Raw genomic sequence first — 23907 nt, 5'->3', positions numbered from 1 at the left:
CAACGCCATTCGTGGCCAAGGCACTCATTTAAAGAGTGGCCGCAGTATTGTATTTTGGGAGGTGCTGCTCTCTTTGGATCCTACAGCCTGAATCCACACCTTCAGGAGAGGAGAGAGAAAATTAAGGAGAAAAATGGCCTGGATCTTGCAAGAGGGACAGCTCATGGCGTGCACTGGTCAACTTTTTCCTGCACCTTTTTTTGCTAACTTGCTGGGAATGTGAGCTGATAACCGTATGCCAAGGGCAGCAGGACATCTGAGACTTCGATGAACAGCAGGACCACACAGTCCATCTCCTTAACCCAATGAGATTTAAAATCGACAGAAACAGGAATGACGGAGAAGGAAATAGGGTGAATTAGACTCAGATCAGATGCTAAAGAGAAATAGAGTGAATTAGAGTCAGATCAGATGCTGAAGAGAAATAGAGTGAATTAGAGTCAGATCGGATGCTGAAGAGAAATAGAGTGAATTAGAGTCAGATCAGATGCTGAAGGGAAATAGAGTGAATTAGAGTCAGATCAGATGCAGAAGGGAAATAGAGTGAATTAGAGTCAGATCAGATGCTGAAGAGAAATAGAGTGAATTAGAGTCAGATCGGATGCTGAAGGGAAATAGAGTGAATTAGAGTCAGATCGGATGCTGAAGAGAAATAGAGTGAATTAGAGTCAGATCGGATGCTGAAGAGAAATAGAGTGAATTAGAGTCAGATCAGATGCTGAAGAGAAATAGAGTGAATTAGAGTCAGATCGGATGCTGAAGAGAAATAGAGTGAATTAGAGTCAGATCAGATGCTGAAGGGAAATAGAGTGAATTAGAGTCAGATCAGATGCTGAAGAGAAATAGAGTGAATTAGAGTCAGATCGGATGCTGAAGAGAAATAGAGTGATTTAGAGTCAGATCAGATGCTGAAGAGAAATAGAGTGAATTAGAGTCAGATCAGATGCTGAAGAGAAATAGAGTGAATTAGAGTCAGATCGGATGCTGAAGAGAAATAGAGTGAATTAGAGTCAGATCAGATGCTGAAGGGAAATAGAGTGAATTAGAGTCAGATCAGATGCTGAAGAGAAATAGAGTGAATTAGAGTCAGATCGGATGCTGAAGAGAAATAGAGTGAATTAGAGTCAGATCAGATGCTGAAGGGAAATAGAGTGAATTAGAGTCAGATCAGATGCTGAAGAGAAATAGAGTGAATTAGAGTCAGATCGGATGCTGAAGGGAAATAGAGTGAATTAGAGTCAGATCAGATGCTGAAGAGAAATAGAGTGAATTAGAGTCAGATCAGATGCTGAAGAGAAATAAAGTGAATTAGAGTCAGATCAGATGCTGAAGAGAAATAGAGTGAATTAGAGTCAGATCAGATGCTGCAGAGAAATAGAGTGAATTAGAGTCAGATCGGATGCTGAAGGGAAATAGAGTGAATTAGAGTCAGATCAGATGCTGAAGAGAAATAGAGTGAATTAGAGTCAGATCAGATGCTGAAGGGAAAGAGAGTGAATTAGAGTCAGATCAGATGCTGAGGAGAAATAGAGTGAATTAGAGTCAGATCGGATGCTGAAGGGAAATAGAGTGAATTAGAGTCAGATCAGATGCTGAAGAGAAATAGAGTGAATTAGAGTCAGATCGGATGCTGAAGGGAAATAGAGTGAATTAGAGTCAGATCAGATGCTGAAGAGAAATAGAGTGAATTAGAGTCAGATCAGATGCTGAAGAGAAATAAAGTGAATTAGAGTCAGATCAGATGCTGAAGAGAAATAGAGTGAATTAGAGTCAGATCAGATGCTGCAGAGAAATAGAGTGAATTAGAGTCAGATCGGATGCTGAAGGGAAATAGAGTGAATTAGAGTCAGATCAGATGCTGAAGAGAAATAGAGTGAATTAGAGTCAGATCAGATGCTGAAGGGAAAGAGAGTGAATTAGAGTCAGATCAGATGCTGAGGAGAAATAGAGTGAATTAGAGTCAGATCGGATGCTGAAGGGAAATAGAGTGAATTAGAGTCAGATCAGATGCTGAGGAGAAATAGAGTGAATTAGAGTCAGATCAGATGCTGAGGAGAAATAGAGTGAATTAGAGTCAGATCAGATGCTGAAGAGAAATAGAGTGAATTAGAGTCAGATCAGATGCTGAAGAGAAATAGAGTGAATTAGAGTCAGATCAGATGCTGAAGAGAAATAGTGAATTAGAGTCAGATCAGATGCTGAAGAGAAATAGAGTGAATTAGAGTCAGATCAGATGCTGAAGGGAAATAGAGTGAATTAGAGTCAGATCAGATGCTGAAGAGAAATAGAGTGAATTAGAGTCAGATCAGATGCTGAAGGGAAATAGAGTGAATTAGAGTTAGATCAGATGCTGAAGGGAAATAGAGTGAATTAGAGTCAGATCAGATGCTGAAGAGAAATAGAGTGAATTAGAGTCAGATCAGATGCTGAAGAGAAATAGAGTGAATTAGAGTCAGATCAGATGCTGAAGAGAAATAGTGAATTAGAGTCAGATCAGATGCTGAAGGGAAATAGAGTGAATTAGAGTCAGATCAGATGCTGAAGAGAAATAGAGTGAATTAGAGTCAGATCAGATGCTGAAGGGAAATAGAGTGAATTAGAGTTAGATCAGATGCTGAAGGGAAATAGAGTGAATTAGAGTCAGATCAGATGCTGAAGAGAAATAGAGTGAATTAGAGTCAGATCAGATGCTGAAGAGAAATAGAGTGAATTAGAGTCAGATCAGATGCTGAAGGGAAATAGAGTGAATTAGAGTCAGATCAGATGCTGAAGGGAAATAGAGTGAATTAGAGTCAGATCAGATGCTGAAGAGAAATAGAGTGAATTCGAGTCAGATCAGATGCTGAAGAGAAATAGAGTGAATTCGAGTCAGATCAGATGCTGAAGAGAAATAGAGTGAATTAGAGTCAGATCAGATGCTGAAGGGAAATAGAGTGAATTAGAGTCAGATCAGATGCTGAAGAGAAATAGAGTGAATTCGAGTCAGATCAGATGCTGAAGAGAAATAGAGTGAATTAGAGTCAGATCAGATGCTGAAGGGAAATAGAGTGAATTAGAGTCAGATCAGATGCTGAAGGGAAATAGAGTGAATTAGAGTCAGATCAGATGCTGAGGAGAAATAGAGTGAATTAGAGTCAGATCAGATGCTGAAGGGAAATAGAGTGAATTCGAGTCAGATCAGATGCTGAAGGGAAATAGAGTGAATTAGAGTCAGATCAGATGCTGAAGAGAAATAGAGTGAATTAGAGTCAGATCAGATGCTGAAGAGAAATAGAGTGAATTAGAGTCAGATCAGATGCTGAGGAGAAATAGAGTGAATTAGAGTCCGATCGGACGCTGAAGAGAAATAGAGTGAATTTGAGTCCGATCGGATGCTGAAGAGAAATAGAGTGAATTAGAGTCAGATCAGATGCTGAAGAGAAATAGAGTGAATTAGAGTCAGATCAGATGCTGAAGAGAAATAGAGTGAATTAGAGTCAGATCAGATGCTGAAGAGAAGTAGAGTGAATTAGAGTCAGATCAGATGCTGAAGAGAAATAGAGTGAATTAGAGTCAGATCAGATGCTGAAGAGAAATAGAGTGAATTAGAGTCCGATCGGACGCTGAAGAGAAATAGAGTGAATTAGAGTCAGATCAGACGCTGAAGAGAAATAGAGTGAATTAGAGTCAGATCAGATGCTGAAGAGAAATAGAGTGAATTAGAGTCAGATCAGATGCTGAAGAGAAATAGAGTGAATTAGAGTCAGATCAGATGCTGAAGAGAAATAGAGTGAATTAGAGTCAGATCGGATGCTGAAGGGAAATAGAGTGAATTAGAGTCAGATCGGATGCTGAAGAGAAATAGAGTGAATTAGAGTCAGATCAGATGCTGAAGAGAAATAGAGTGAATTAGAGTCAGATCAGATGCTGAGGAGAAATAAAGAGAGGGAATGTAAGAATGGAGTGAAACAGAAAGAAAAAGTAAGAAAAAAATGAAAATTTGACATCTTTAAGATCTCTAATAATTCACTACTTGAAGGAGTGAGATGCAACCATTTAAATTGTTCCCTTTTTGGGCCAAAGAGACTGCTTGGAAACTATTATCACATTGTTCAAAAAGTACTTACGCTGTTCATTAGAAGCCCTAACTTTCTGCTGCTTGTTTAATGGGCAATTAATGTGTTAATCCAGTACATTTTTTTAAAACAATGGGATAACTGAGGGTGCGATGGTGTTTCTGCGAAACCAACCAGCAAGTTCAGCATCTGAAAGCGTATCTCTCGATCCCCTGAAATTGTTGGCCGTTTGGCACATTAATAACTGTGTGTCGATAACACACCATCATTTTACTGGCAAGATCCAGCCCGATGTATCTTCTGTTCACTAACCTCTGCTCACATTACCATTTCGCATCACCCCCACCCCAACCCCAGACTTTGTACAGGCTGCCCGAGACTTGTTCCGATTACAGCTGGGAGAAGCTGGATCAGGGTCAGGAACAGTGATGTTTGCTTCCAACGAAGTGGCCAATCTCTTCGAGACAACACAGTCCGCACAGGTGAGGTTCCCACTAGCAGCACAGACCTCCTGCTCTCATTTGTCTGATTTCAACGTAGCTTCCAAAATAGAGCAACCTGTAAGTATTATGTATTGCGACCTGAGTATAGCACCTGTGAGTAAAGCTGAGCTGGGCGTATCCTGTCATTCTGTAAACAAATCTTAACTCAGATTTGAGTAGATAGTTCTAGTTGCAAAGATTGTGCAGGTTCAATCAGGAAAAGTGCCTTTTTACATATAAATTCTATATTTCTAATACAAATGAGATTTTGTAAAATTCTTAAAGCATTGCAATTAGATTCCAGCTTGTAAGTCACTCCCGGGCATCTGTTATTCTATATATAAACCACCCGAACCCCTCGATTAGATTCCAGTCTGTAACTCACTCCCGGGTATCTGTTATTCTATATATAAACCACCCGAACCCCTCGATTAGAATCCAGTCTGTAACTCACTCCCGGGTATCTGTTATTCTATATATAAACCACCCGAACCCCTCGATTAGATTCCAGTCTGTAACTCACTCCTGGGTATCTATTATTCTATATATAAACCACCCGAACTCCTCGATTAGATTCCAGTCTGTAACTCACTCCCGGGTATCTGTTATTCTATATATAAACCACCCGAACCCCTCGATTAGATTCCAGCCTGTAACTCACTCCCGGGTATCTGTTATTCTATATATAAACCACCCGAACCCCTCGATTAGATTCCAGCCTGTAACTCACTCCCGGGTATCTGTTATTCTATATATAAACCACCCGAACCCCTCGATTAGATTCCAGTCTGTAACTCACTCCTGGGTATCTGTTATTCTATGTATAAACCCCCTGAACCCCTCGATTAGATTCCAGTCTGTAACTCACTCCCGGGTATCTGTTATTCTATATATAAACCACCCAAACCCCTCGATTAGATTCCAGCCTGTAACTCACTCCCGGGTATCTGTTATTCTATATATAAACCACCCGAACCCCTCGATTAGATTCCAGTCTGTAACTCACTCCCGGGTATCTGTTATTCTATATATAAACCACCCGAACCCCTCGATTAGATTCCAGTCTGTAACTCACTCCCGGGTATCTGTTATTCTATATATAAACCACCCGAACCCCTCGATTAGATTCCAGTCTGTAACTCACTCCCGGGTATCTGTTATTCTATATATAAACCACCCGAACCCCTCGATTAGATTCCAGTCTGTAACTCACTGCTGGGTATCTGTTATTCTATATATAAACCCCCAAACCCTCCAATTAGATTCCAGTCTGTAACTCACTCCTGGGTATCTGTTATTCTATATATAAACCCCCAAACCCTCCAATTAGATTCCAGTCTGTAACTCACTGCTGGGTATCTGTTATTCTATATATAAACCCCCAAACCCTCCAATTAGATTCCAGTCTGTAACTCACTCCTGGGTATCTGTTATTCTATATATAAACCCCCAAACCCTCCAATTAGATTCCAGTCTGTAACTCACTCCTGGGTATCTGTTATTCTATATATAAACCCCCAAACCCTCCAATTAGATTCCAATCTGTAACTCACTCCTGGGTATCTGTTATTTTATATATAAATACCTCGAACCCCTCAATTAAATTCCAGCCTCTAGGTCATTTCAGAGTATGTACTAAAGCTCCGACTGCATTTTCCTGTAACCAATCCCCGATAGGTGCTTTCACTGGTGAGATGCTCAGCCAGCTTCTTGAACTCTGCTCAATGTGCACTTTAACCCAAGGCTGGGAACAGCCACCCCAACCTTACCAGTCGGGCCTTTCCATTGCTCGCACCAGCCACCCAGATATCTCTGCACTCGATCAGCAATGCAAGACCGGCTGTCTGTCCCACTAGGAGTTAGTTTGAGATGCCATAATGCCATTCCAAAAGGCACGCATACAAAATGCAGACTGAAGAGAATTCTGTCCCATCTCATGCTGCATGCAGGTCCCAGGGCCCAGAACTGAAAGACCAGTGTCCAGTTACCCAGTTTTCCTGCCCTTGCTGCTTTTATTGAGTTGTTTTATCAACAGAATTAAAATATAAAATGATGTTGAATGTTACGTGTTATGAAAAGCTCCCTGCTACCAAGACAGAATACCTCCTGAATTTTACAGATTGCACCATCCAGTTCAGTGGATACAGAAGATTTGGAGAGAATTACCCGAGAGCGGAATGAGGCATTAAGAGAACTGAAGATAGTGAAGGTGAGAGAAGCTTGGATTGATGATCACGTCCTCCTGCGGGAGAGGAAGAAACTCCACCAGCTCAGGCTTAAAAATCACATACCACGAATTGTGAATCATTTTAATAATCTTGTTTTAATTTAAAAGGGGCCCATTGACAAGGATTCATAGAATGATATAACACAGAAGAAAGCCATTCAGCCCATCGAGCCTGTGTCAGCTCATTGGTGCAGCTATCCAATTAGTCCCACTCCCCAGCTCTTTCCCCCTTGGCCTGAAAATTCTTTCTCTTCAACTATTTATCCAATTCCCTTTTGAAAGTTACTATTGAATCTGCTTCCACCAGCCTTTCAGGCAGCGCGTTCCAGATCACAACAACTCACTGCGTTAAAAAAAAAAGTTTCCTTATGTCGCCTCTGGTTCATTTGCCAATCACCTTAATTAAGTCTGTGTCCTCTGGTTACCAACCCTCCAGCCACTGGAAACATTTTCACCTTATTTACTCTATCAAACCCATTCTCGGCTCTGAGGCAAACTACCCAGCCTCTCCATGTAACTGAAGTCCCTCATCCTTGCATTCTAGTAAATCTCCTCTGCATCGTCTCCAGCACCTTGACATCCTTCCTAAAACTGAACCAGGATTGAAAACGATACTCCAACTGATACCTAACCGGTGTTTTTTTTTTAAAGTACAGTTTCCTTGCTTTTGTGCTCTATTTCTCTATTAATAAAGCTAAGGATCCCATTTGCTTTTTTTAAACAGCCTTCTAAACTTTCCCTGCTACCTTCAAAGCTTTGCGTACATACACCTCCAGATTCCTCTGTTCCTGCACCCTCTTCAAAAATGTACCATTTAATTTATATTGCCTCTCTTCATTCTTCCTACAAAAAAATATCACTTCGTACTTATCTGCATTAAATTTCATCTGCCACGAGTCTGCCTATTTGACAAGTCTGTAAACGTCCTCCTGAAATCTGTGACTGTCCTCCTTATTGTTTACTACATTTCCAAGGATCATATCATCTACAGACTTTGAAATTATGCCCTGTAAACCCAAGTCCAGGTGATTAATCTGCATCAAAAAGCAGTGGCCCTAATGCCGAGCTCTGGGGAATACCACTCTATACTCCCCTCCAGTCTGAAAAACAACCGTTCACCACCACTCTCTGCTTTCTGTCTCTTAGCCAGTATTACATCCATGCTTCCACTGTCCCTTAAATCCCATGGGCTTTCATTTTGCTAACAAGTCTATTATGTGGTACATTGTCAAGCACCTTTTGAAAGTCCATTTACATATCATACACACTGCCCTCATCAACCCTCTCCATTACTACAGAGAATATTAATTCCTCTTTTTTTTTCCTTGGTAGCAAGGACTTCTCTTTAAATGGGGGTCCCAGTGAAAAACTGTACTGTTTAAAAGGGATCCAAGTGGTGAGAATGCCCTTTTAAAAGAGGCCCTGATGGCAAGAATTCATCAAATGAAGGAGTCCTGGGCTGTGAGACTGGCCTTTCTGAAAAGCATCTGGGGCAGCGAGACCTATTTTTTATTTTAAAGAGTTCAGGTGGTTGGAATCCCCAGTTCCCTTGAGAGAAGGTTCTGGGCCAGTGAAGCCCCATCCTGTGACAGGGGTCCTGGCGGGACGGATTACCCAGTTTATGATTTGGTTACAACGAAGAAATGTGGCGATTCCATCCTAGAAAATGACAACTTGCATTTAAATAGTGCCTTGAATTTATTAATAACAGGAGCTTCACAGAAGCATTATCTGGCAAAATTTGACACCGAGCCACATAAGGAGATATTAGGACAGGTGACCAAAAGCTTGGTCAAAGAGGTAGGTTTTAAGGAGCGTCTTAAAGGAGGAGAGAGAGGTGAAGAGGTTTGAGGAGGGAATTCCAGAGCTTAGAGTCGAGGCAACTGAAAGCACGACCGCCAACACTGGGGTGAAGGAAATCAGGGATGTGCTGGAGGCCTGAATTGGAGGAGCTCCGAGTTTGTGGAGGGTCGTAGGGCAGGAGGAGGTTACAGAGATAAAGGAGGGGTGAGGCCGTGGAGGGGTTTGAACACATGGATGAGAATTTTAAATTTGAGGCATCGGTGGATCAGGACTTGGAAGCATCAGTGTGTGAGGGAGTTTGGAAGACCGTGATCGCCTATAGTGTGCAAATTAAAAGGGAGTGTGAAGTTCTGTCACACCGACTGCACCAACTGCTGGGATGTTTTCATCCATTCCAGCTTTCAGCCCAGCACATGCTGTTGAGCCATGAGCGGAGGTCTGCTGGATTGCAGAGCGAAACATTTTTTCCTCTCTATTAAAATAGAACTGAATGCTGAGAAAAAGAATCTGCTGGAACTCTTGCTGGTACATGTTGTGGGTCCAGAGTTAGTCAGGAAATTCCATCCCTCCCAGATCATTTAAACAAGAACCTGGTTGTACTCTTGTTCTCGGGATTTAGGCTGCAGTGATGTTGAGAGAGAAGATTGGAGATCACCAAACACTCGACCTCTCCCTCCCTCCCTCGCAGGATCAACGTTCGTTCTAGTCTCACCCTGATCTATTTTGGATCACATCTAGGGAATGAGATGTAAGAAAAAGCCTTTCCTTCCTCTTCCCCAATTAAACCCAGTGAAAAGCCCCTGGGTTCACTGTGAGCAGCAGACTGAAAATGAGCACTGTTAATGTTTTTAAGATATTTGTTCTTGGAACCTGTAGGTGATACGAACAAGGTAGCATTTAACCTGAGGACTTTAAAATTTAACCGCACAGTGATGCATTTTGGTAAGAAGAATGAGGAGAGGCAATATAGGCTAAATGGTACATCTTTAAAAACAGTGCAGGGACAGAGAAACCCAGGGTTTTTTGTAACAAGTCTCTGGAGGCAGCAGGACTAGTTGAGAAGGCTGGTGGAAGCAGATTCTGTGGCAACTTTCAAAACTTATACCCGAAAAGGAAAAATTTGCAGGACTATGAGCAAAAGAGTAGGGGAGTGGAACGGATTGGATAGCTCTTTCCAAAGAGGAATGTTTGGTCACATGACCGCCTTCTGTGTTCTATGATTCCGTGGTGTGAGACTGGAATCCCCTGATTGTAGGCCAGATTGGTGAATCCATTGGCTTTTTTCCTGACACTAGCCTCTAAGTTACCAGATTCATTGAATTCAGTTTCACAAGTTGCCATGGTGGGATTTTGCGAACAGTTGCTGGCGCAGTACCGTAAGCCACAGAACCACTAGGATATGAAGGGATTTAAATATGAGAATCAGAATTTTAAACCTGAGGCATTTGGAGGGATCGAGACCCAATGTAGGTCAGCAAGAACAAGGGTGAGGGAAACATGGTACAGGGCAGCAGAGTTTTAGATGGGCCGATGTTTACAGCGGCTGGAGAATAGGAGGTCAGCCAGGGGAGAATTGAATAGTGGAGTTTGGCGGTAACGAAGGCATGAATGAGGATTTCAGCAACAGGTGGCCTGAGGCCGCAACAGAGCAGATCGATCGTCATTGGTGACGTTTGTTTGGATCATTCCACTGCTGTGTGGGGAGAAAAACCTGATCTGAGATAGTGAAACATGGAGTTGCAGGGAAAATGGAGACAGTTGCAGGGAAAATGGAGACAGTTTCAGGAGGTGACAACATATTCAAGGATAAAATAAAAGCAAAATTCTGTAGATGCTGGAAATTTGAAATAAAAACAGAAAATGCTGGAAATACTCATCAGATCTGGCAGCATCTGTGGAGAGAGAAGCAGAGTTAATGTTTCAGGTCAGTGACCTTTCTCCACAGATGCTGCCTGACCTGCTGAGTATTTCCAGCACTTTCTGTTTTTGTAATATATTCAAGGGTTTTGGAGAGGAAAGGCAGGTTGGAATTGGCAGGAATTTTTTAAGAGTGTGGGTTGTTTTGGAGAAGGGGATAATGAGAGCTGTTGTGAAAGGGCGAAGGACAGTAGCTGAGGAGTGGAAACCATCTACACAGTTAGCTAGCATGGGGACCAGGAACAGAAGTTGGGTGCTTGTCAGTTCAGTGAGAATGGGGACGAGGGAACAGGCGTTGGGGGGTGGGGGGGGAGCTCATGAAAAAGGTGAGCACAGAGAGGGCATGAGGGAAGATGGGAGAAAAAGTGGAGAAAGAGATGGGTTCAGGGCTAGAGCAGGGAGGCTGGGGGAGGATCTGTCCGGTGGGAAAGGGGAGGGGGGATGGAGGGGGGTGGATGTAGGAGCAAGAGAAGCAGCTGATCCGCAACAAAGCTCACAAACTCCTTGCACATGCAGTTGGAGGTGAGGGCCGAGGGGGCAGGGGAGAGGGGTGTGCGGGGGGGTGGTGGTGTGCAGAGGAGGGAGGTGTAAGGAGGATGGGCAGGGGAAGGAGTTGTGCAGAAGAGGGAGGTGTAAGGAGAATGGGGCAAGGGAGAGGGTGTGAGGATGGGCAAAGGAGGGGGGAAACTCTACCTTGCCACCATCCATCTCTCTCTCTCTCTCCACCTCTCTTTCTCTTTCTACTCCTCCGCTGTCTCTGTCAGATTGCTTGTCTGACATCCTGTGTTGGACCAGCAGAAATTTGCCCAACTAAAAATTTGGGAAACCAAAACCATTGTCTTCCTTCCCCGGCCACAGATTTGGCATTGTATTTGTCCACGGGATGAGCTCTTTCCACGTGGCCGCGCCATTACTAAAACTGCCTATTTCCACCTCCTTAACAGCGCCCAGCTCTGCCCTTGCCTCAGTTCAATTGCTGCTGGAATGCTCACCCATGCCTTTGTTCCCTGTAGACTTGACTATTCCAATACATTCCTGGCTAGTCTCCCCTCTTCCACTCATCCATAACTCTGCTGCCCATATCCTAACTTGCATCAGGTACCACTGACTCATCACCCACTGTGCTCACTGACCTAAACTGACTCCCAGTTAAGCATTGCCTGAATTTTAAAATTCTCATCCTTGTTTTCAAATCCCTCCATGGCCTCACCCCTGCCTGTATCTCTGTAACCTCCTCTAGCCCTACACTCCTCCAAGATCTCTGCACTCTTCCAATTCTGGCCTCTTTCACATCTCTGATTTTAATTACTCCACCATTGGTGGCCGTACCTTCAACTGCTCTAGTCACTCCTCACCAATCCTGGCCTACTTCTCCCCACTGGCCTGCAGTGTCACAGTCTCCTACCCCCCCACTCTAACCCTGCTCAATCTGAACGCTGCATTTGGTCTTGATTCCTGATGTACAGTGGAACATGAAAGCAACTACATGGATAGAATAGTAACAGAGCAGTCAGGTTACCGACACGTCTAGGGCCTGTGATGACACTGGCTGAGATATTCAAGTAGAGGGACTGAGTGTGTGTTCTAGTCTGTGTGTTGAAGCTACAGTGCACATGTTCCACCTCTCCTACTGTCTGTTTGTTGTAACTCTTATAAGATCATAAGAATTAGATGCAGGAGTGGACCATTAGGCCCCTCAAGTCTGCTTCACCATTGAATAAGATCATGGCTGATATACCTCAACTCCACTTTTGCGCATTATCCCCATACCCCTTAATTCCCTTAGTGTCCAAAAATGATCAATCTGAGCCTTGAATATACTCAATGACAGAGCATCCACATCCCTCTGGGTAGAGAATTCCAAAGACTCTGGAAACTGGAAAAAATATTTATCTTTTAAATGCTTAGCTTGTTGGTTACAGCGTGCTGCTGCCTGGTTAGGCCACACGTAGACCTGGTTTTCTTAAATGTATCTATAACTTGCAGTTTCTTGAATGGCTGCTGCACAATTGCACTGCAGCCCCTACCATTATCAAGGAGATGCCAGTCAGCCTGCAAGGAAATGTCTTGCAACAACACTGTTTATTTCCTGGGATCACCCAGGCTGTGGGCTTACCCAGGAAATAAACAGTGTTGTTGCATCTGTGGGCTTGTAGTTACAAGCAAGAATTTTTAGCTAACTTCCCAGCAATTATATTTTGGCCTCTCCATAATAATTTGTTGAAGGAAAGTTTTATTTGAGTCTCTGCAGGCACATTGCAAACTAAAGGAGAAAGCATGAAATGTACATTATGTAATTTCCTGAAATGCCATGCAATGTTCTGCTTTACTCTCATTTTCCTGTTTAATTTTTTTTAGCTATTCTTTATTTTCAGTTTCCTCCTCTCCTTTCTGAAGATGCCAATGCCTTGCTGAGAAATAGTTCCACAGGCACCTGTCACATGCTTCATTTCCAATTTTCATTTAATAGGCTAGACAGTGAGTGGTGAAAATCTGCTTGACTGTGAAAAATCTCTCATCTGAGCCCAGTCTTGTCTTGCCCAAACGTTTCTCTCTCTCTCTCTGTATATATATCTGTCTTTGTCTCTGGCTCACTCTCTTGCACTCTCTCTCTCAGTCTCGCTCTCTGTCTCTGTCTTTCACTTTCAGTTTCTGTGTCTGTGTCCCTCTGCCTCTCTATCTCACTCAGTCTTGCGTGCTCTGTCTCTCAGTGTCTGTGTCTGTCTCTTTCTCTCTTCCTCTGTTACTCTCACTCCCTCTTGCTCTCTCTTGCACTCTCGCTCTCTGTCTCTCACTGTTATCTCACTCTTGTTCTTTCACTCTTGTTCTCGCTCACTCTCTCTTCCTCTCTTTTACTCTTCCGCTCTCATTCTCGCTATCTCTAGCTCTCTTTGTCTCGTTCTTTTATACTCTTTGTCAATCTAGCTCCTTCGCTATTTCTCACTCTCTCTCAATCTAGTTCTCTCGCTCTGTCAGTCTCTCCCACACTCACTCACTCTCTGTCACTCACTCTCACTCACTCTCACATTCTCAATACCGAGGGAATGCTGCACTGTTAGAGGTGCCATTAAAGTTTCACTAATGCCATTTCCTTTGACACAGAAGGGATTTGAAGGGTAGCTACAGAAACTATTTCCTTAGTCTAGAACAAGGGGGTTATAATCTTAACGAACTGAGTGATGTCAGGAAGCACTTTTTCACACAAAGGGTAGTGGAAATCTGGAACTCTCCCAAAAACTGCAGATGCCAGGGATCAATTGAAATTTACAAGACCAAATTCAACAGATTTTTATTAGGGAAGGGTATCAAGGGATATGGAACAAAGGCGGGTAAATTGAGTTAAGATACAGATCAACCATGATCTAATAGAATGGCGGAGCAAGCTTGAGGGGCTGAATGGCCTACAATGTTCCTGCAGTAAGTGCAGGTTGTCTGCAGTAAGTCATTTTCCTATTGTAAGCATTTGTAAGCTTTCTATAACCCTTTATCCTTGTTCATTTTTAGCTCTTCAACACTGAGACTTAGTGTAGCAATGTTGAATGCTATACAGTGTACTAATACAATTGGTCCCCCTGGGATGGCTGTGATGATGCCTCTAGGGAAAGGGGGAGGAGAATTGGACAGGGCAGTCCATCTGGGATGGTAACTAAAATGTGGGAAAAGCCAGCCTTTGAATAGGCCAAATGCTAATTGTGCCTTCCTGCCTTTACCTCTCTGATGGTTGGTTAACCAGCAAAGGTCTGGGGAGTGTATTACCTCTGTTTCATCGGCAGCAGAGATATGAGTCCTGATAAGAAAGGACTTGCCTTTATCTAGAACTTTCACAAGCGCTTTATAGTCAATGTAGCGCTTTTAAAGTGTAGTCACTGTTGTAGAAATCACTGGCAGCTAATCTGTGTGCAGCAACCGCCCACAAACAGCAATGTAATAAATGACATGAGCATCCAGTTGACGGGTAAATATTGGCCAGGGCACTGGGGAGAAATCCTCTACTGTTCTTTGAAATCGTGGCCATGGGTTCTTTTATGTTCACCTGAGAGGGCTGACGGGGCCCAGGTTGAACGTCACATCCGAAAGACACCACCTCTGACAGTGCAGCACTCCCTCAGTACTGCACAGGAGTGTCAGTCTAGATTCTGTGCTCACTTCACTGGAGTGGGACTTGAAGATGGAACCTTAGACTCAGAGATGAGTATCAAGGCTGACACCTTGAAAAGAGCAACCCGAGTCCCCAGCAAGATAGTCATTTGCAGCTGTTTGCTTACAAGACTAGGTAGGCTGAAGAATGAGGATAACTGAGCTACCTTGGAAAGGTTACCAATAAAACGATGAAATAAAAGAGGGAGTTTTCCTAATCTTTCACTTACTAATCTGTTGTCTTGCATTTTGCCCAGGACGGATTGGCGGAATCCGAGAAAAGCAGGAAACAACTGAGGGAGGAGCTACAGAACGTTAAACAGGTGAGGATTTACACACACAATCTACACAGAAGCTGCTACAGGATTGTCTGCTGGGTGGTCTGGGGGTGGCACAGCAGCATTGCCACACTCGATCATGTAAAGCCAGGTTAGATGCCAAGTAAATGACCGGGGTTTTCTACTTCTGCACTCGCCAGCCTGCATTTTTCAGCCCATTCACTTTAATCTATTTTTCCAGTAGTCTATTCTGGAGGGATTGGGGTTTCTGTTGCTAACATAACGATACGTAAAGTAGAAGGAAGATCTTGGGGCCATAGAATCTTATAACACATTCGGCCCATCATACCTGTGCTGGCTCTCCAACTCTCCAAGAGTTTTCCAATTAGTCGCACTCCCCCGCTCTTTCCCCATAAACCTTACACGTTTTGCCATTTCAATTATAGATCTAATATTCCACTGTATGAGACCTTATCCATATTGTATTTAATTTGTCCTAATTCTGTCTGTTATCCAGGACATGTTGCATCAGATGCATACTGTGACGATCATACACCATTCTATGCGGTTTAGTATAATTAAGCAATAAGGGTTGACAGAGCCAGGGTTGTTCCTGGATAGACTGGCGGAGGAGGGGGCTAAGTGAAACAAGGAGGATAGAGTAAGAGGGCTTCCGAGGTGCAGGGTTTGGGCAAGACATGCACAGTGCGTATTTTCTAGGGGTGCTTCAGTGGGCAATAGGGAACCTGGGGTCCTCTGCATATACGTGTTGAAGTTGCAGGAATTTCTGTATAGCAGTGCAGCACAGGTCAGATACTGACAATAATTCTTCTATTAGACACAACTTGTGCCAAATCATTTTCAAAGGAAGAGCAACAAGGAACGTTTTCGAGATGCCTGTCGCCGGCGCACAACAGTAATATCCCAGCTTGCTCAGCCGTGTAATGGCAGATATCCAGTGTGAACTGCTAAACTAGCGTAAAAGCAGGGGCCTCCCATTGGTTCCTGTACCATGTAGGACAAAATCAATAGTCACATGGACAAAAGGCGGGTTAATTAAGGAAAGCCAGCATGGATTTCTTAAGGGAAAATCATGTTTAACTAACTTGCTGGAGGTTTTTGAGGAGGGAACAGAGAGGGTTGATGAGGGCAATGCTGTTGATGTGGTGTACATGGACTTTCAAAAGGCATTTGATACAGTGCCACACAACAGACTTGTGAGCAAACTTGTAGCTCATGGAATAAAAGGGACGGTAGCAACATGGATCGAAATTGGCTGAGTGACAGGAAACAAAGAGTAGTGGTTAATGGATGTTTATCGGGCTGGAGGAAGGTTTGTAGTGGAGTTCCCCAGGGATCAGTGTTGGGACCCTTGCTTTTCCTGATGTATATTAATGACCTAGACCTTGGTGTACAGGGCACAATTTCAAAGTTTGCAGATGATAGAAAACCTGGAAGCATTGTGAACTGTCAGGAGGATAGTGTAGAACTTGAAAAAGGACATAGACAAAGTTGGTGGAATGGACAGAAAGGTGGCAGATGAAGTTCAATGCAGAGAAATGTGAAGTGATTCATTTTGGTAGGAAGAACATGGAGAGACAATATAAAATATAAAGGGTACAATTCTAAAGGGGGCGCAGGAGCAGAAGGACCTAGGTGTATATGTGCATAAGTCATTGAAGGTAGCAGCACAGGTTGAGAGAGCTGTTAATAAAGCATACAGTATCCTGGGCTTTATTAATAGGGACATAGAGTACAAGAGCAAGGAAGTTATGTTGAACTTGTATGAGACACTAGTTCGGCCTGAGCTGGAGTATTGCGTCCAATTCTGGGCGACGCACTTGAGGAAAGATGTGGGGGCATTGGAGAGAGTACAGAAATGATTAATGAGAATGGTTCCAGGGATGAGGAATTTCAGTTATGAAGATAGATTGTAGGAGTTAGGACTGTTTTCCTTGTAGAAGAGAAGGCTGAGAGATGATTTGATAGAGGTATTCAAAATCATGAGGGGTCTGGGCAGAGTAGATAGAGAGAAACTGTTCCCATTTGTGAAAGGATAGAAAACAAGAGGCACAGATTTAAAGTATTTGGTAAGAAAAGCAAAAGGGCGGCGCAGTGGTTAGCACCGCAGCCTCACAGCTCCAGAGACCCAGGTTCGATTCTGGGTACTGCCTGTGCGGAGTTTGCAAGTTCTCCCTGTGACTGGGTGGGTTTCTGCCTGGTGCTCCAGTTTCCTCCCACAGCCAAAGACTTGCAGGTGATAGGTAAATTGGCTGTTGTAAATTGCCCCTAGTGTAGGTAGGGAATATGAGATTACTGTAGGGTTAGTATAAATGGGTGGTTGTTGGTCGGCACAGACTCGGTGGCCTGTTTCAGTGTTGTATCTCTAAATAAAAAAAATAAGTAAATAAAAATAAACTTTTTCACACAGTGACTGGTTAAGGTCTGGAATGTGCTGCCTGATAAAGTGGTGGAGGCAGGTTCAATTGAAGCATTCAAAAGAGAATTAGACAGTTATATGTAAAGGAAGAATGTGCAAGGTTATGGGGAGAAGGCAGAGGAATGGAACTAAGGGGATTGCTCTTTCAGAGAGCCGGTGTGGACATGATGGGCCGAATGGCCTCCTTCTGCACTGTAACGATTCTGTGATAGATACTGTTAGTTGTTTAAAAGAAAGACTAGCATTTCTGTAGCACCTTTCATGACCTCAGGACGTCCCAAAGCACTTTAAAGACAATGAAGTACTTTTGAAGTGTAGTCTCTGTTGTAATGTAGGAAATGCAGCAGCTAATTGTTGCACAGCAAGATCCCACAAACAGCAAGGTGATAATGACAACTTAATCTGTGTTTCAGTAATGTTGGTTGAGGGATAAATGCTGGTCAGGACACCGGGGAGAACTCCCCTGCTCTTCTTCAAAATAGTGGCTGTGGGATCTTTTATGTCCACCTGAGAGAGCAGACAGAGCCTTGGTTAAACATTTCATCCAGCGCAAGCAATAGTCTTCAGTGGGCTGTACGGTTTTCCCCAATGGAGGGTGGGCTGTTCACAGAATTACATAGAATCTACCACACAAAAACAGTCTATTTGGCCCAATTAGTCTGTGCTGGTGTTAATGCTGCACACGACCCTCCTTCCACCCCTCTTCATATTACCCTAACAGCACATCAATTGTTATATTTAATAACCGGGTTTTTTTTATCTGAAACAGATTAACACTTGAAATAGCGCAGGCAGGCATTAGGCACAACACATTAACCATTGTGCTAAAAACAGCACACAGTGGATTGAACCAAACTGGGCCTGGTTGTACCAAGTGTTCAGACCCGAGGAGCAAAAGTTACCAGCAGCAAATGATATTTTGGATTTTTTTCTGCACCCTTTATTTTAAAGGAAAGTGCCAGATTTGAGATTTGAACCAATTCACCACTGCTCAAAAACAGTACAATTCATCTATTTTTTAAAAGAATTTTATTGAAATTTGGAATTTGAAACAAGTGGTCAGGCTTTCTTTTCTGAAACACTGTCCAAGGAGAGAGCTCCACTCCGCCATCCTGAATGTTTTGACACTGCTCCCTCGCCTTCCCCAGGTAGCACGTTTCCTGGCTTCTTTGGTCATTTCAAATAAAACTTATTTGAAATGTGATCAGTAGTTGTATTCCTCCCTTCATACACTGTCACCTGAACATTATGCACTTTGCAATTCAGTATTATTTTGTGTTATCCCATGTATAACATACAACCTGTGTGTCATTCTGTAAGTAACATGGCCCAAACTGTGTGCTAACACACTTCCACCTATACAATATCCTGTATATATCACTCTCACCTGTACAATATTTTCTACATAACACACTCTCACCTATGCAATATCTTGAATATAACACACTCCTGCCTATGCAATATGCTGTGTATATCACACTAGCCCAAAGGAAACAGTAGCATACTGGCTATTTTACTGGATTACTAATCCAGAGACCTGGACTAATGATCCAGAGACATGAGTTCAGATCCCACCACAGCAGCTGGGGAACTTAATTACAAGCAAAATACTGCGGATGCTGGAAATCTGAAATAAAAACAAGAAATGCTGGAACCATTCAGCAGGTCTGGCAGCATCTGTGGAAAGAGAAGCAGGGTTAACGTTTCAGGTCAGTGACCCTTCTTCGGAACTAGCAAATATTAGAAATGTCAATGGTTATAAGCCCCACCCCCGCCTTACTTGCTCATAACCTTTGACATTTCTAATATTTGCTAGTTCCGAAGAAGGGTCACTGACCTGAAACGTTAACTCTGCTTCTCTTTCCACAGATGCTGCCAGACCTGCTGAGTGGTTCCAACATTTCTTGTTTTTATTATCATTATAGATGGGGAACTTAAATTCAGGTAATTAAATAAATCTGAAATAAAAAGCCAGTGAAAGTAATCAAGTGGCATAAAAACCCATCTGATTTATTAATGTCTATTCGGGAAGGCAATCTGTTGTCCTTACCCGGTCTGGTCTTATATGTGACACCAGATCCACAGGAATGTGGTTGATTCTTAACTACCCTCTGAAATGACCGAGCAAGCCACTCAGTTAAGGGCAATTAGGGATGAGCAATAAATGCTGGCATTGCCAGTGACACCTACATCCCATGCATGAATAAAAAAACTATGTGAAATGCACTCTCACCTATGCTATGCCCTAAGTATAACACAATATAACTTATGCACTCTTTGGCCTCCTTATCTCGAGAGACAATGGATAAGCGCCTGGAGGTGGTCAGTGGTTTGTGAAGCAGCGCCTGGAGTGGCTATAAAGGCCAATTCTAGAGTGACAGACTCTTCCACAGGTGCTACAGAAAAATTTGTTTGTCGGGACTGTTACATAGTTGGCTCTCCCCTTGCGCCTCTGTCTTTTTTCCTGCCAACTACTAAGTCTCTTCGACTTGCCACACTTTAGCCCCGCCTTTATGGCTGCCCACCAGCTCTGGCGGACGCTGGCAACTGACTCCCACGACTTGTGATCAATGTCACAGGATTTCATGTCGCGTTTGCAGACTTCTTTAAAGCGGAGACATGGACGGCCGGTGGGTCTGATACCAGTGACGAGCTCGCTGTACAATGTGTCTTTGGGGATCCTGCCATCTTCCATGCGGCTCACATGGCCAAGCCATCTCAAGCGCCGCTGACTCAGTAGTGTGTATAAGCTGGGGATGTTAGCCGCCTCGAGGACTTCTGTGTTGGAGATACGGTCCTGCCACCTGATGCCAAAGATTCCCCGGAGGCAGCAAAGATGGAATGAATTGAGACGTCGCTCTTGGCTGACATACGTTGTCCAGGCCTCGCTGCCATAGAGCAAGGTACTGAGGACACAGGCTTGATACACTCGGACTTTTGTGTTCCGTGTCAGTGCGCCATTTTCCCACACTCTCTTGGCCAGTCTGGACATAGCAGTGGAAGCCTTTCCCATGCGCTTGTTGATTTCTGCATCTAGAGACAGGTTACTGGTGATAGTTGAGCCTAGATAGGTGAACTCTTGAATCACTTCCAGAGCGTGGTCGCCAATATTGATGGATGGAGCATTTCTGACATCCTGCCCCATGATGTTCATTTTCTTGAGGCTGATGGTTAGGCCAAATTCATTGCAGGCAGCCGCAAACCTGTCGATGAGTCTCTGCAGGCACTCTTCAGTGTGAGATGTTAAAGCAGCATCGTCAGCAAAGAGGAGTTCTCTGATGAGGACTTTCCGTACTTTGGACTTCGCTCTTCGACGGGCAAGGTTGAACAACCTGCCCCCTGATCTTGTGTGGAGGAAAATTACTTCTTCAGAGGACTTGAACGCATGTGAAAGCAGCAGGGAGAAGAAAATCCCAAAAAGTGTGGGTGCAAGAACACAGCCCTGTTTCACGCCACTCAGGATAGGAAAGGGCTCTGGTGAGGAGCCACCATGTTGAATTGTGACTTTCATATTGTCATGGAATGAGGTGATGATACTTAGTAGCTTTGGTGGGCATCCAATCTTTTCTAGTAGTCTGAAGAGACCACGTCTGCTGACGAGGTCAAAGGCTTTGGTGAGATCTATGAAAGCAATGTAGAGGGGCATCTGTTGTTCGCGGCATTTCTCCTGTATCTGACGAAGTGAGAACAGCATGTCAACGGTCGATCTCTGCACGAAAGCCACATTGTGCCTCAGGGTAGACGCGCTCGGCCAGCTTCTGGAGCCTGTTTAGAGCGACTCGAGCAAAGGCTTTCCCCACTATGCTGAGCAGGGAGATTCCACGGTAGTTGTTGCAGTCACCGCGGTCACCTTTGTTTTTATAGAGGGTGATGATATTGGCATCGCGCATGTCCTGAGGTACTGCTCCCTCGTCCCAGCACAGGCATAGCAGTTCATGTAGTGCTGATAGTATAGCAGGCTTGGCACTCTTGATTATTTCAGGGGTAATGCTGTCCTTCCCAGGGGCTTTTCCGCTGGCTAGAGAATCAATGGCATCACTGAATTCCGATTTGGTTGGCTGTATGTCCAGCTCATCCATGACTGGTAGAGGCTGGGCTGCATTGAGGGCAGTCTCAGTGACAACATTCTCCCTGGAGTACAGTTCTAGGTAGTGCTCAACCCAGCGGTCCATTTGTTTGCGTTGGTCAGTGATTATGTCCCCTGATTTAGATTTGAGGGGGGCGATCTTCTTGATGGTTGGCCCAAGAGCTCTCTTAATGCCATCATACATTCCTCTGATGTTTCCGGTGTCTGAGGCCAGCTGAATAGACTGCATAGGTGTTGCCAGTAGTTGTTTGCGCAGCGCCTGGCTGTTCTTTGTGCAGCGCTTCTGGCTGCTTTAAGTGCTGTGGATGTTAACTCGCTGGGGGCTTTCTTGTAGTTCAACAGTGCAATGCGCTTAGCGGCTATGACAGGTTCCAGCTCTTCATTATGAGATTGAAACCAGTCTGCATTTCTCTTCGCACTTTTGCCGTAGGTGGTCAAAGCTGACTCATAGATGGCGTCTCTGATGTGGGCCCACTTGGTCTCAGCATCCCCTGTGGGAGTGTTTTGAAGGTCTGTTACAAGTAAATTTAGAAATTTTTGTAACAGCTGTGGGTGAGAAATTCTGCTCGTGTTGATGCGCGGGTGGCCCTTCTGCTTGGAATGATGCAACTTCTTTGGTCTGAGTCTAACCTTGCTGCACACCAGGGAATGGTCGGTGTCGCAGTCCGCACTGTGGAAGCTGCGTGTGATTTGAACACTTTTTAAGGCGGCTCGCCTTGTGACAATGAGGTCTAGCTGGTGCCAACGACGTGATCTTGGGTGCCTCCATGAAACCTGATGACCGGGTTTAGTGTGAAAGAACGAGTTGGTGATGCAGAGGTGATGATAGGTACACAACTTGAGCAGTCTCTGCCCGTTCTCATTCATCCTTCCAACGCCATAGCGCCCAAGGCAGGAGGGCCATGAGTCATGGTCGGCCCCAACCCTGGCATTAAAGTCCCCCAGAAGGAATAGGTGTTCGGTGTTGGGGATGCTGCTAATGATGCTATGGAGTTCGTCGTAGAACTGGTCTTTAGCTTCAGGTGGGGAGGAGAGTGTTGGAGCATAGATGCTGAGTAGATGTACTGGACCAGAGGTGGTGAGCAGTTGGATGGACAGTATGTGTTCCAAGCCATTTGAGGGAGGCTCTATCATGCTGAGCAAGGAGTTTCTGATGGCAACAAAAACAAGAAATGCTGGAATCACTCAGCAGGTCTGGCAGCATCTGTGGAAAGAGAAGCAGAGTTAACGTTTCGGGTCAGTGACCCTTCTTCGGAACAGTTCCGAAGAAGGGTCACTGACCCGAAACGTTAACTCTGCTTCTCTTTCCACAGATGCTGCCAGACCTGCTGAGTGATTCCAGCATTTCTTGTTTTTGTTTCAGATTTCCAGCATCCGCAGTATTTTGCTTTTATTTTAGAGTTTCTGATGGTGAAGCCCACTCCATGCTGTCTTGGTTCTTCAGGATCCCTACCCTGCCAGAAGAAGGTGTAGTCTTGATCTTGCTGTCCTGTGTGTAACAGACAGACATAAACAATATCCAATGTGTAACACATGGAAATATACAATATCCTGTGTATAAAGCACTCTAACCTGTACAATATCCTCTGTATGAGACACTCGCACCAGTTCAATATCCTGCATATAAGGCACTTCCATCTATACAATATCATCTGTATAAGACACTCTAACCTATAGACTATTGGGCGGCACAGTGTGGCGGTGGCTAGCACCGCAGCCTCACAGCTCCAGGGACCCAGGTTCGATTCTAAGTACTGCCTGTGCGGAGTTTGCAAGTTCTCCCTGTGACCGCGTAGGTTTTCGCCGGGTGCTCCGGTTTCCTCCCACAGCCAAAGACTTGCAGATTGATAGGTAAATTGGCCATCATAAATTACCCCTAGTGTAGGTAGGTGGTAGGGGAATATGGGATTACTGTAGGGTTAGTATAAATGGGTGGTTGTTGGTCGGCACAGACTCGGTGGGCCGAAGGGCCTGTTTCAGTGCTGTATCTCTAAATAAATAAAATATCCTATGCATAACACACTCCCAAGTGTATAATATCCTGTACATAACACACTCTGACCTGAGCAAATAACAGTCTAACTTATGCACTATCCTTATATATAACACAATCTAACCTGTGCAGTATCCTATGTATAACACAGTCCAGCCTATATAATAATGTATATATGACACACACAAACCTATACAATATCCTATGTATAACGCAATGTAGGCCGTGCACTATCCTGCAGAATTTACGCTGTCTAGCCTCTGTGCTATCTTCTAGATAATACACACTTCACCTCTGCATTACCATGTTTATATTGCACTGAATTCTGTGTTATCCTTTGTACAGCACTTTGCACTGGATTCCTTGAATGTAACAAGATAACCTGTGTTGTAATACAGTCCAGCATGTACATTATCCTGTATTTTTCTTTCATTCATTCATTGATGTGGGTGTTGCTGGTAAGGCCAGCATTTATTGCCCATCCCTAA

The 23907-nt window shown here is 44.0% G+C and overlaps 1 protein-coding gene across 6 annotated transcripts in view; it reads left to right on the top strand.

Moving 5' to 3' along the window:
* Positions 1 to 23907, top strand: part of stxbp4 (syntaxin binding protein 4) — a 181516-nt gene that overhangs the window by 90717 nt on the left and 66892 nt on the right. For all 6 annotated transcript variants that reach the window (XM_068058583.1, XM_068058580.1, XM_068058578.1 and 3 more), the window contains 3 exons: positions 4413 to 4537; positions 6657 to 6746; positions 14879 to 14944. In XM_068058583.1, coding sequence (XP_067914684.1) covers positions 4413 to 4537; positions 6657 to 6746; positions 14879 to 14944 — 281 coding nt within the window. The remainder of the gene's footprint in view (positions 1 to 4412; positions 4538 to 6656; positions 6747 to 14878; positions 14945 to 23907) is intronic.

The sequence above is a fragment of the Heterodontus francisci genome, chromosome 26 (assembly GCF_036365525.1).
Source record: "Heterodontus francisci isolate sHetFra1 chromosome 26, sHetFra1.hap1, whole genome shotgun sequence".
In the NCBI taxonomy this organism is placed as follows: Eukaryota; Metazoa; Chordata; class Chondrichthyes; order Heterodontiformes; family Heterodontidae; genus Heterodontus; species Heterodontus francisci.
The sequence above is the reverse complement of the archived record's forward strand: the minus strand, read 5'-3'. Positions and strand labels throughout refer to the sequence as shown.